We start from the raw sequence: 13,938 nt of genomic DNA, 5'->3' as shown, positions 1-13,938 counted from the left end.
GATTCATTTGTCATGCTTGCCTATTTATATTTTACATTATGCAGTTTGTAAATGTGGGTTTCGAATTCGCTAAAAACCGGTTACTTGTGTTGAGCCGAAAGATATCATTTCTGAGTAATAATTGAAAACGAAGGTGGGGGGGGGGTTGAATCTGCATGACAGATATAAATGTTAAACTTTGTAAGTTTGTATACATAATCGAAAGATGAAAACGTGATCGAAAGTTAGTCAATTGTTCAATTTTTTTTTTAGAATTGAGAACTGATCATTTGACTTGTGTAATCTCAAACGATTTATATTTTTAACATATGTATTTCAAAAATTGAATTTCGCGGAATTCTTACAGGAGGTGGTGGAGAGTAAAACAGAATAACCCGATGTTTGTAAATTTTCACAATTTTTCGTTTTCATTCAAGTAGGCAAGTAGGTAATTACATCATGCCCACAATAGTTTCAATTCTTTGGCTCAAAAGACCTTCGATCGTGTTTGAAATGTATGCACTGGGCGCGCGATATGGTTGTTGAAAGTGAGCCCGACGTCGTAGTCGTATAGTCGTCGTCGTCTACATCATCGTCGTAAAATTCGGTTAAAATTTTCGACCTTGAAGGAATTTTTATATTAGCGCACACGTCATAGTCGTATGTTGCACTTATACAGGGTGTTTAAAAACAACAGATACAAATTTGAGGCGTGCTGAGGGTTTTGTATCGAGTACTGTACTTTTATGAGCATTCGAACGTTGTGCGTAATAAATTTGTAGCGTGACATGCATAGAATACACGTAAAGTTAGCATAGCTCATCTTTTTTGCCAAAAACTGCGTAAAAATCTCGTTTTTATTCAAGAAAATTGTGAAAAAATACGCCTTTTTGAAAAAAAAAGTTGCTGAAGAGTGTCATTTTTCTGTCCGTAATCGTCAAAAAAGTTCTGCTTTTTGCCAAAAATTTGAAAAATTATCGCTTTTCCAGGATGGTTGTTGGAAAGTTTCACTTTTTCACCAAAAATTATGAAAATTTTCATTTTTTTTCATTCATTGTCAAAGTCTTACTTTTTTGCTCAAAATTACTAAACAATTTCGCCCCCCCCTCCTCCTCACAATATCTGAAAAGCTGTGCCTTTTTCTAAAATTATCAAAGTCTCGTGTTCAGCAAAAAAATAGCTAAAATTTCGTCATTTTTCAAAATTAGCTCAAGTCTTGTTTTTTTGCAAAAAAAAGTGCTAAAAATTTTCGCTTTTTTACAGAAAAAAATTCCTAAATAAATTTTATGTACTTTTTTTGAAAAAATTGCCAAATAGTTACGAAATTGTTTTTCATTTTTCAAAAATGATTGTACATACAAATGTATCACTTTTTGCCAATAATTGTCTAAAAGTCCTGCTTTTTGCTGTAATTGCCAAAGTTCAGATCAAGTTTCATTTATCTTATTTTAATTGCAACCTTCTGATTCGTAAATTTTTTTACATTGAATTCAGTTGAATTTTTTTTGTGATTTTTTTCAACGTTAAAATGTTTTATTATTACTTTTTTGGTTACCAAAGTTACTTTTTTTCCAAGTCCTGATGATAATGAAGTGTGTTGATGCGTTGAACTCGTTTTCACTGTCACCAATAAAGCTGCGTGTTTTTGCCTCAGCTATGTTCTAATCCTGTTTTTTCCAAAACGAGTCGAATAATCCTTTTTTCTGCCTAAACCGTTGAAATAATTGAATGAAGTCGTGTGCTTGCAATTAGTTTCAGGTGTGTTCGAAATGAAGAGGTGACAGGGAGATTGGTAGAAGGGGAAGGAGAAAAACTATCCGTCTACTTCAATTTTCGGATTTTGTAATGCTTAACCCTTAAAGACCCAGGCTAATCCTGAGATGTTGTGTGAAAATGCTTTCAATTTCCTGAATTAGATCATCACAAGCATCACATTAACCCACAGTTTGCCCCCCAGCCCCTTAAAGCCGTCTCGTAAAAGCCATACCAATTTATTCAATTTTCCTTGAAAACCGAGAAAGCAAAAACCCCAATGAGGTCAATCATGGAACTGAATGATATAGTATCATTAGGTGTACTGAATGAGTGAAAGCATATCGCCAAAGAACACCCCACCCCTTTTTGGGGGGCAAATTTTCAAAAAAGTTGGGATAAAAAAATTGGACCCATGCTCCATTTTTGGATAAACATATTGATGGTAGACCCTTCACAAAATGAAATCATGAAAGGTGTGAAAATGGTGGACCAGAGCGATTTTTTGAAAATGTGATTCGCTTGTCTCGATAAAAACCCGAAAAAACAGAGCATGAATACGCAAAGTACATAATACGGGAAATATTATCAAGTAGGCTTGAAATGACAGAAACAAGAATTGAAAGGAACACAGATGCTTTTAACAGCACATAAGTTCAGATAATCTACAATCCACCCATCAAATCTGTTTATCACTCCGTGGATATTCTTTCTCGATATTTGTCACCAAATAGTTACATCCTACAAAGGTTAGCAGTACGATTGTTTTTCTGCAGAAATATCGAAATAGGTTTATCTACCACTTTGAAAAGCTTTACACAGTCAAATTGCAGCACTCCCTGGCATTTCATAATGTTCAAGCATTCATGAAGAAGTCACTATCCCTCCTCGATCATAGATAATGTAGTTCTGCATCATGAAAATTGCACAAGCAGAAGTCGTCGTTTATAATCATGAGATTGTGTCTAGCTTATGACTACAGGATTCAGGGGATTTGAGATTCAGTAAAAAGCTTTCAACTGTTGTTCAACCACAACTCTGAACTTTTGAATGTTTTGAGAAATTCCTGCTGAAGTTGATATTCTTTCTCGATATTTGTCAACAAATAATTACATCCCGCAAAAGGTTAGTGGTATGATTGTTTTTCTGCAGAAGTATCGAAATAGGCTTATCTACCACTTTGAAAAGCTTTACACTGTCAAATTGCAGCTGTTTCTGGCATTTCATAATGTTGAAGCATTCATGAAGAAGTCACTATCCCTCCCCGATCATTGATAGTGAAGTTGTACATCTTGAAAATTGCTTGAGCAGAATTTGTTGTTTCCAATCATGATATTTCATGATGTTGAACTACACTATCAATGATCGAGAAGGGATAGTGACTTCTTCATGAATGCTTCAACATTATGAAATGCCAGAAACAGCTGCAATTTGACAGTGTAAAGCTTTTCAAAGTGGTAGATAAGCCTATTTCGATACTTCTGCAGAAAAACAATCATACCACTAACCTTTTGCGGGATGTAATTATTTGTTGACAAATATCGAGAAAGAATATCAACTTCAGCAGGAATTTCTCAAAACATTCAAAAGTTCAGAGTTGTGGTTGAACAACAGTTGAAAGCTTTTTACTGAATCTCAAATCCCCTGAATCCTGTAGTCATAAGCTAGACACAATCTCATGATTATAAACGACGACTTCTGCTTGTGCAATTTTCATGATGCAGAACTACATTATCTATGATCGAGGAGGGATAGTGACTTCTTCATGAATGCTTGAACATTATGAAATGCCAGGGAGTGCTGCAATTTGACTGTGTAAAGCTTTTCAAAGTGGTAGATAAACCTATTTCGATATTTCTGCAGAAAAACAATCGTACTGCTAACCTTTGTAGGATGTAACTATTTGGTGACAAATATCGAGAAAGAATATCCACGGAGTGATAAACAGATTTGATGGGTGGATTGTAGATTATCTGAACTTATGTGCTGTTAAAAGCATCTGTGTTCCTTTCAATTCTTGTTTCTGTCATTTCAAGCCTACTTGATAATATTTCCCGTATTATGTACTTTGCGTATTCATGCTCTGTTTTTTCGGGTTTTTATCGAGACAAGCGAATCACATTTTCAAAAAATCGCTCTGGTCCACCATTTTCACACCTTTCATGATTTCATTTTGTGAAGGGTCTACCATCAATATGTTTATCCAAAAATGGAGCATGGGTCCAATTTTTTTATCCCAACTTTTTTGAAAATTTGCCCCCCAAAAAGGGGTGGGGTGTTCTTTGGCGATATGCTTTCACTCATTCAGTACACCTAATGATACTATATCATTCAGTTCCATGATTGACCTCATTGGGGTTTTTGCTTTCTCGGTTTTCAAGGAAAATTGAATAAATTGGTATGGCTTTTACGAGACGGCTTTAAGGGGCTGGGGGGCAAACTGTGGGTTAATGTGATGCTTGTGATGATCTAATTCAGGAAATTGAAAGCATTTTCACACAACATCTCAGGATTAGCCTGGGTCTTTAAGGGTTAACATAAAAATGTCCATAGTCTGACCCTGAAAAAAGACACGTTGAAATGCATTTTTTTTTTTTGGTTGTGGTATTCATGCATGCATTCTTCTCTGGACTTCTAATTTTTTTCGTTAATTTATGTACACGATGGATACCCACTCTGGTTGAAATGCATTGGAGCGTAGGAGTGATTTTTTGGCCACACTCCTACTCTTTGGACTACCAGTTCGACTCCGATGTGTACACCTGACTGACCAGGATATGGTAATTTTTGTGTTATGTGTTAGTGAAACGCGATTTGATTTTCGTTTCGGGGGAAAGGTGAATTTTTATCGTAAAATATGTAGTTTATTGTAGAGAAGTCGTCATCGTGTCGGAGGCGAATGCCAAAAAAGTAGCAGGAGGAGGTGTATTATTGAAAGAAACGTTTGTTTAGGTGTGGAAAAATATGCTACTAGGTATTCCGGTAGTAAATGTAATATAGATATGGATATGAATATGTGCTGTGTGAACATACATACTATGATTATAGGTTTTATTTATGTACACGCTTTACATAGGTATACCCGCTATACTCATTGTACGACGACGACGGTGCAGTGTGAGTAAGTATAAGTAAATATGTACAAATCGTTGACGTCGAGCTGTATACAAGTAAATGTGTAATGCAGGGCTCAAGGGGGCTGGAGGGAATGATCGCGAGTGATTAACGCGAGTACGTTAAACTCGTGGTCGTGGATATGGCGATTTTATGCTGACGATGTTATTGAAGGGGAGCGAATTCCGTCATCCGTGTGTACGAGTATGAGTCGAGATGCAAAGAAGAGTGCACGTTGAAAAGAGTCTAGAGTCGGACGAGCGAAGACTTGAGGCTTGAATGGTCCTCCGTCCCATCGTGTAATGTGCACTGAAGGTGGAAGGTGTATGGTGCATTAAAAGAATTAAATTTTTTATAACCCTCTTTTGTATACGTAAACGTACGTGTATTTGTAGGTTTTTTTTTAGGGTAACGCGCTAGCTCGCGTATAAAGGTGATATAAATCATGTCTGCGGCCTTATCTGACGTTGGATTTATGAATGTGTTGGGGGATACACGAGCTCGACGAAGAAACTTGCAGAAGACTGTCAAATGTTGTAAATTTCGATATAAGGTATTTCGCGGCGGTCGCACACGCCATTCGGACCATAGTATAGCTTATGACGATGATTCATAACGACGTGAGAAAGCTGTTGCAGAGAGTTAAGGGCAGAGATGAGTTGAGGACGAGGTGGACTCGTATGTTACGTACTTTCCATTTTATAGTGTGCTACCATCGGTCATCAACTCAATTAGAAAAGGTGTAAGTAGTGTAGGAAAGAAAAAAAAAACCTCGTGGTGTTTTATGAAACGTAAAATGTGAGTTATTGTTTTTCTGTCGATTGATTTGTCATTGCCAACTTCAGTTTGTACGTATAAAGGGTCGTATGCCAGAGGTATAAAAGTGCCATACTTTTTGCTCGAAGGGCGTGCAAGTTTTTGAAAAAAATGGTTCAATTGGTCAAATTACTATCAATTTTGAAGCGATTCGCTCTTTTTTCCTCGATGAATGAAGAAATGTGAAAATTTTCAACTCATTTTCTACTTATTTTTCCCTATTTCGAAAAATGTTTTCCAAATTTCAACGAATTTTTTACCGTTTTTCATTCATTAAATTTTTTATCCATTTTTTTGAATTTTTTAAAATGATTAATGAACAAAACTTTATTATATCAAACGGAATTCTGAACGATCAAAAATTATGAGGTATTAATAATTAAAACGATACTTTTTTTAAGTAGTAGTCGATTCAGCGTGTGCTTTGAACACTGTATCGCGAATTCGCGAGTACGATCATGTCATTGCGAAGTTCCATATATGGCACGAGCAAGAGCATGAGATACCATTACGCTGGTAATCGAGACTGGTAATGACCGCAAGTGTTACATACGTTTCATTATTGGCTACCATACTGGTATATTGGATAAATTTATTATTACTCGATAGAATTGACCCCTACTTTATCGGTCATATTTTTAGAGCTCGGTAATCGGTGTATTTATAATGTATGGGCTGATTCGGTCTATGCGTGCGTGTATTTTTCATCGGTAACCCATACTAAAGTATACATAGTATGCGTAGTATATTGGCCCGAGTCTCTCTATCCCTCTTTCTTCAATTTGCCAACCTATAATTAGGCTCTAGAGACTAGAGTCATTTACCTTTTGCGCCATATTATACATACGTATAGGTACATTTCGCGACATCGACAGCGTTTGGAAAAACGTGAGCTATGCGGGGAGGTGTTTTTTTTTTGTTTTTGGATGGGTGTTTTCGTGGAAAAGTTTTTCATCCTACATAGGTGGATAATATGGCGTGTGAAAGTTGTGTATTTTTATTGGTAATGTCGTCACGCTTCGGAAGGTTTTATGTAGCGTATAGTACGGAAGGATAAAGTTGGATGTGAAGCAGGTGACTGTGTTATTCTTATTCTTTACGAAACTGGTATAACGATGCAATGTAATATTGTACTCGTACTGTACCCGTATGCGTAGTCAAGGACGCGAAAAGGTTGTTTTTCTCTCAAGACTGCGATATTTTTGTTGTTTTTTTTCTTCGATTGTGCGAAGAGAATTTCAAAATTTGTTGACTTTTGCGATGACGAGAGGCTTTTTCGTTGCATTATCGCGGATATCGAAAGTGTTGACTGACGGGAGAGGAATCAAGGGGGGATTCGATCTGTGCTCTGTAGGTCGACGTCGTCGCTTCTATTTGTGCTCGTGATTAGAATTTTGACGAGGCCTTGAGCTATTAGTTTAAGCCGATGATACGAAATTATGAAGAGTGTTTATCTCGAAAGCTGTAAGGAGGTCGAGATGAGTTGTTTGGTATGTATTTTGATAAATAAACGAAGAGTAGACTTAAAGAGAAGAATTGATAGATGATTTTTGTGTTGGGAAAGTTTTTTGTAAGGATGTTGTTCGGTTTCTTGACTTTTTTTTTTGCGAATTATAGTACTTGCATGACTTTGTTGACATTTTTTAAAAACACATTTCAATTTGAAAATCAACACGCTCTTAATCCGGAAAAATTCTATCTAAATATTTTCCAATTTCACAATCACTCTAGACCATCAACTCTTCCCAAGGGAGAAAAGCAAACTGAAATACGGATTGAAACAAGAAGAAAAAATCTGTAGTATCGGAGCAAATTGAAAACTCCAGTCTTTGAAATTGAATTATGACTCTATGATGAATTAAATTATGACACTTTCTCGACAGAGAAAAGGGAAAATTCGAAATATACGGAGGCAAAAAGTATAAATAGAGATACCTTATACGTTCCTCAAGGAAACGTGAGGTCGAAATTACCGAATGTCATTTGAAATACAGGATGTCAGGCAATTTTCAAGTGTCACGTAGGTAAGTCGTTTTCTACGAGTTAATTTGATTGAGCCAATATCACTCGTATGTATAAATAATGTAGGTAGGTAGGTAGTAGATATATTCGTTCAATTTCTATGTGTAAATTTATTATTCATTTCAACCTTTGAGAGAAGTGTTCTTCTCGATAGTGGGAGGAGAAATTTTATGTCGAGGTTGAATTAGTCCTTTGAAATTTAGCAAAGGAGAAGCAGTCGTAGCGAAATTTCTGCGAGACTTGACTCAGTATAAGGCAACCTTGAAATTCATCGGCGGTTGAAGAATTTTCATGATCTCGTCGTAATGCTGAGTCGTATTTTTTCCGAGCTACATACTACATAAAATTCATTTTCATGTCGAAATTTTGCATGGTGAAAGTTCTTCAAATTGAAACAAGGTGTCTAATGGAGCTTTTGCCAATTTTGAAACTTATCATCAAACAGTCTCGATTTTTTTAATTGAAAATTCGTTGAAAAAAATATTTTACCAATTTATTAATGAAAGTAAAAAAATTGTCGAGGCATGAGAACGTATTTTTTTTGAGAGAGATAAAAGTTTTGAAATTACTTTCACGCCTTGAGAATGTATTTTTATGATTGGATGGAGGATGGGGGAGGGTCAACTTTTGGAAACACCGTGCTCAAGATTCAGCAGAAATTGATTTCAAAAAAATCTTCAATTTCCGTAACTCAAAATTGGGTTCTAAGGTGTGAGTGACATCCTCTTTTAGTGAGCCTAATTTTAGCTTAATCAGAGTTGACGAGTAGTTGAGAGTTTCTGATGAAAAATTGAGATCATATTTTTGTTCAGGTTAAAATTTCAGTTACCCTTTTTTGATAATCCTTGAATTATCAACATTTTCCAAATTCCGCCGTTTTGGGCCATTTATACGTCGTCTGGAGGAATTCAAAAATTCTGAAGAAATTTAAAATCGCGCTGGGAGATCCAAAATGGCTCTAAATGGTGAAATTCTAATCTGAAGGGAAGGGGGGTTCAAACCAAGAGTTATTCATGAAAATTTCAAAATTTTCCTGCGAACAGAAAATTTTTAATTTTTTTTTGCCAAAAATTGAAAAATTTATTTGGACGATTCAAATCGAAAACGGACATCTCGAGAGGTTTCCTCGTCAAAACCAAAAACGTTGGAAGACATGATCGAAAAAAATTTGAAAGACACTTGGGTGGGTTGTACCAAACATTATCGAAAAATCGTAACAAAACAGCAATATAGAAAAAGCAGAAAGAGAACCCGAAGAGGAGAAAACCGAACGTAAGCGTAAATTAATATTAAACGGAAGCGCGAGATATTCGAGGAGTATGAATGTTTGTAAATCGAAACACACAGCGAACTTTTATGGCTGTTTGATATTCTGTGGCTTTCGAAAAATAAAAGAGGGTGGGTCTGGACACCTCCTATGTATGTGCTATGTGCACAGTGTACACTGTACATGCATATTACATATAGTCTTACACTCTCCGTATACTATACTGCACCACGCTCTGTAGTGTACGAAGAAAGTGCGATCATGTACCCATATACGCATATACATACATGGTGAATCTAAAAATAAGCTTTTTAGTCGCCGTATCGAGTGATTAATGGGATACGTAGACGTGCGAGTACTTTGCTGGAGGATACGTGGGTGCTGTGGTGCATGTGCTGTATGTTTTCGTATTTATTGAAATCGGCGAGGGTGTCTAAGATACGCTGAAGACGACCCCAAGTACAATTATTATACTTGAGCCGAAATGTCGATGGAGAAAAACTAAAGGATGTTGAAAGAATTTTTTCATTTTGGAGTTGTTCTTGGAAATTTTAGAATTTTTCCAGACCTTTTGTAGATGAATTTTGTTCTTTGAAAAAATTATGTTTGATAAGTTCGATAGGTAGTTATGCCTGATCGTATCAAAATTGTAATACCAATGTTTCTCTATAATCAAATTCTATTGGTTCAATTTTTAAACAAATTTTTCAGAAAAACTTGGTCTTGAAAATGTTGAAGATTTTTCCAACTTATTTCTTAGGAAGTTTTGATTTCATTCATCTCACATGTTACAGCTGGATCACCCTGTATAATAACCGCATTTATGTAGTTTCGGCTGCCCTCCAGCTCAGATACATTTTATACCGTACATACAGTGGTACTATACCTGCAATTATAAAACACGCACAATAAACGATTCATTTATAATGTAAGAAGTCGTCTTTCGGAGACCTGGTATGCGTTGACGTGTGCTGTATGTACGCTGCGTATATGAATGATGACTCGTCGCTTCTTTTTGTTTCCTTTTCTTTTCCACGTACTTGCCATCATCTCTCGAGAACCAAAACTAAATCGTACAAGGTTTCCTTTTATAGGCGTTTTTTTTCCTGTACATATCGTAATAGCAAGTACAAGTACCTCTACCTCTACCTCTACCTGCCAACGACCGAAACGTGCATTTGATTAGTGGACCAGCGCCAGCTCCACTTCCAGCGAAGTCGAGTGATACTCGCTCGTTATTGAACTTTTCCCCCTATGCCATCGTGGAAGATGGAAGAAATTCCGGCATCAGTGGAGTCCTCGCGAGTGTCGTTTTTATTGACGATAATTACGTATACGATGAAGTAGTCGAAAGGGCATTTAATCATTTCTCAACAGTGTGTAGGTCTATGTAGTGGTACCTTACCTACCTATAGTCTCAAATCGTACATAGATGCAGTCAGAGGAGTTTTTTTCTAAACGTTTCCTTTTTAATGTCGAGTAGTTGACGTCGTCGTCCAGCAACCAACCAAACGTTGGTAATATTGTATGCTCAGTACACGAGACAGTAGACCCGACCCTACCATACGATATAATGACGGAATTCCGTCATTAGCATGCGATGCGGCATACGCATGCATTTTTTTCCTTTTTCCACCCCCTTCCTCTTACTCCTTCTTAGTTACCTCTTTCCTCGATGGCTCTCTGGCTGTCTCTTTGAAGTTTTTTTTCCTCATTTTTATTTGATTAAATAGACATTGAACGAATACGTGCCGGAGAAATTATTCGTGAACTGGTTAATGTCGTGGAGGTGGCTGCGGTGTGTGACCTGTGGCTATTGTCTAACGGACGCACGAACTAATACAACGGACGTAAGAGGTGTGCGGTGGCTATTTCGAAGAGGTGTATTGTCTACTTGAATGTAGGTATAAGAAAGGTGCATTGAAGTAATCAGAAGTATAACGCTGTTATAAGTGTTGTGTTTTTATTGAGATGTTCATGTTTTTTTTTCAATCGATGACCTATTTTTTTTATTGGGATTTTTGTATCGAATTCAAAAAATTTGGATGAAGAAAGTTTTCATTTTTTTTTTGGTATGTGTTGTGTGCTAAAAAAATTGACTCATCACTACAATTTAAAGCAATTCACCAATATCCAATGTTTTGTTAAGGAAGGAAAGATGTTCAAAGAAATTGAGAAAACAATTTATTTTGAAATTTACACGAATTAAAAATTTTGAAAAATGCTTACAGAGCGTCCCCTTTGAAAATGTCTATTCACATTGTTACGTTAGTCTAAGAATATCAGAAAACGTCGACAAATTTTTCCACAGTGCTCCCTCCCTCGTCCTTTGTAAAACATCGTCGTGATTTAAGACAAAACTGAAAGTTTCTTTGTGAAAAGATGATAAGTTCTGTAGCGTTCAATTCAGGCTGTAAGTGCTTCTTTCTGCGAAAACAAATCAATATTCAGATTTATCATTTTGCAAAATTTAATTATACTCGCTATCGAATTTCTTGGCCTGCAGGTTTTATATCGGTTTGCAAAAGCTGTAACGAAGTCTGGTTCAGCGATCATTTTTTTTTTACGTAATATAAATTACTCTCTTGGCAGGAGAATTATAGGTATTGGCTATCAGCTGCATCCAGTTCATATCATTCGAGCTCATCTAGAATAAGTTGTATCAGAAGAAGCAAGAGATAGAGAGAGAGGAGAAAAAGTAACGAACTCGCCAAAAAAAAAAAAAAAAAACAGCACACGAGAGAGACCAGTTTACTTGAATTAGTTTAGTTAGAGTTGGCTTTCGCATAAAAGAATTATGACCCAAGACCAAGGTATACTGTATGATTCTGTATCTGTACATGTGTGTAATTCTGCACTGACTAGTGAGCGCCTTACGGGGAAATGATGATGGAGAAATCGTGACGAAAATTTTGACGAGACCGCGAGGCGCGCGCGCGCACGTTTTCGCAGTATTGTACTGTACAACCGGTTGCCAGTTGCCGGTTCATTAGGATGCTGCGCGCGGCGACGAGCGACGACGCTATGGCTCATGGCTGACGTATGCACGAACGCATGCTCGTCGATTGGCGTTGCCGCTGGTTAAATAGACGTGTTAGTATACTCGGCAAAAAAAAGGGGCAGAAGGCGGAGAGGCGTCTCCACTACGTGTATAATCTCGTAGTTGAACGAGTACATGTATTATGGTTTTAATTAATATTTACGGTTTTTTACGAGATGATGACGATGATTACAATTTAAATGTAGTGTAATATATGGTACTGTATTTGTGTTGTGCGCGTTTATTTATTTATTAATGTATGCTTACTTACATTAGGTATTATGTATGTCTATGTCTTCGTACCTATTTTGAAAGTACATAGAAGGTTTTAAACACGAATTTTCGTTTGTTGGCAGATAGCGTGAAGAAGGCGTTACCCAATCATGACGACAGATATTTCGATCGTGCGGTGGGATCCGTCCATTCCGACCGAAATCATCGAAGATTACGAATACGACGGTGGAAATTCGTCGTCTAGACTTTTCGAGAGGTCTAGAATTAAAGCTTTAGCCGGTAAGTGAAACGAACAAAGTTCTTTCTACGAGTATTTGCCGGTTCCGGTGCCCTTCTCCCGAATCATCTGCTATTTCAACGAGGAGATACGTTTCTTTTCATTTTGTCATGTGCAATTTGATTATTGAAGAATGAAGTGCCAGCGTTGGTTTTTATTTGGCGAGAGAGTATTTTTTACAGCCTAAACATTGGTACATGGGTACTTTAAATTTATCCGAGTAAATATTTTGAACGATATCTGAAGTGAAAATCCGAAGTTGGTTTTCATGCAGAATTTCATTTCCAATCACATTTATCTCTAATGATAAAATAGCCAGAATTTATGCAATGAACACGAACAAGTGAAATTTCATCCCTGAACTGATTAGAAATCACTTCGTAAGGTAGTCTTTTCCATCAATCAAATCAGTGGTTTCAACTTTGGGCGATGATTTTCACTGATTCAATAATTTACCATCAGTGAATGGTAATGACGAATTCAGTGGTATTTTTTTTCACAGATTTACTGAGAAAATTTAGTTAATTTTCTATAGCTACTGATTTGAAGCCACCTCGATAATGAAACGGAAGAGGGGCGGAGGGAATTTTCCGATTTTTATGTGCTCTTTTTATCAGGGTGTCTACTGGCAAGAAAAAGGCAAGAAAGTTAGAAAAAGGCGAGAAATTCGCTTGGGTGGCAAGAAAGTTAGAAAATAGTATAGAAATTCCTTCGAAAAGCAAGAAAATTTCCAAGAATTCACATCAAAAATCTCTGAAAAATTGAAGTTATCCCAGCAAAATTTCAAGTTTTTATTTTGTTAAAATTGATGTTGTTCTACTTTTCGAATTGAAAATTTTCCAAAAATTTTGCCCTCGCTTCGCTCGGGCCATTCAAGATAATCTTTTCAACAATTTTAAGAATTCAAAAATTAAATAGGGAATTTTTGATTTCCAGGTAATACCCAAACCATTTGAAAAGTGCAAATTTTTCATTCTCTGAACAGAACGACTAACCTTTCAAAATTGTTGATATTATTGTGCTCCGATGAAAATGCAAAATAAAGCATTCAAAATGGCCGTTTTTTCGTTTTTCACAACAATTTTTTCAACAAATTTTCGCTCTCGCTTCGCTCGAGCAGTAATTTTAACTTCATTTCCATAAAATGATCATTCATTGTGTAGGGTTTTCTAAAAACAACCTAAAATGTTGATTTTTCGTGTCTAAAATTCTGATTTTGCTCTCTCCTCAATCACAAATAAAAATATACCTAAGCTCTTTCGTGGTTTGATCCTGTAATTGTATTTGTCACCGGTATTCAGCACGTTAAAATTTTGATTTTTGTCGGAAAAATAAGTTTTTTGTTGGAAAAATGACATTATACTCCCCCTCCCCCAAATAACACGACTTCGATCCGCATTCGAGTTTACTTTTCATTTTGTTACTGTTATCATCATA

At 36.4% G+C, this 13,938-nt stretch overlaps 1 protein-coding gene across 6 annotated transcripts in view; it reads left to right on the top strand.

Annotated features, from left to right (window-relative positions):
• The window catches only part of beta-Spec (spectrin beta chain), a 62,849-nt gene that overhangs the window by 23,162 nt on the left and 25,749 nt on the right, over positions 1 to 13,938 (top strand). For 5 of the 6 annotated variants that reach the window (XM_065366309.1, XM_065366306.1, XM_065366305.1 and 2 more), the window contains exon 2: positions 12,347 to 12,503. In XM_065366309.1, coding sequence (XP_065222381.1) covers positions 12,374 to 12,503 — 130 coding nt within the window. In that variant the 5' untranslated portion in view covers positions 12,347 to 12,373. The remainder of the gene's footprint in view (positions 1 to 12,346; positions 12,504 to 13,938) is intronic. The other variant, XM_065366304.1, reaches the window with a different exon arrangement.

This window comes from Planococcus citri, chromosome 5, assembly GCF_950023065.1.
Source record: "Planococcus citri chromosome 5, ihPlaCitr1.1, whole genome shotgun sequence".
In the NCBI taxonomy this organism is placed as follows: Eukaryota; Metazoa; Arthropoda; class Insecta; order Hemiptera; family Pseudococcidae; genus Planococcus; species Planococcus citri.
Note: the sequence above shows the minus strand (reverse complement) of the source record. Positions and strands in the feature narration are given on the sequence as shown.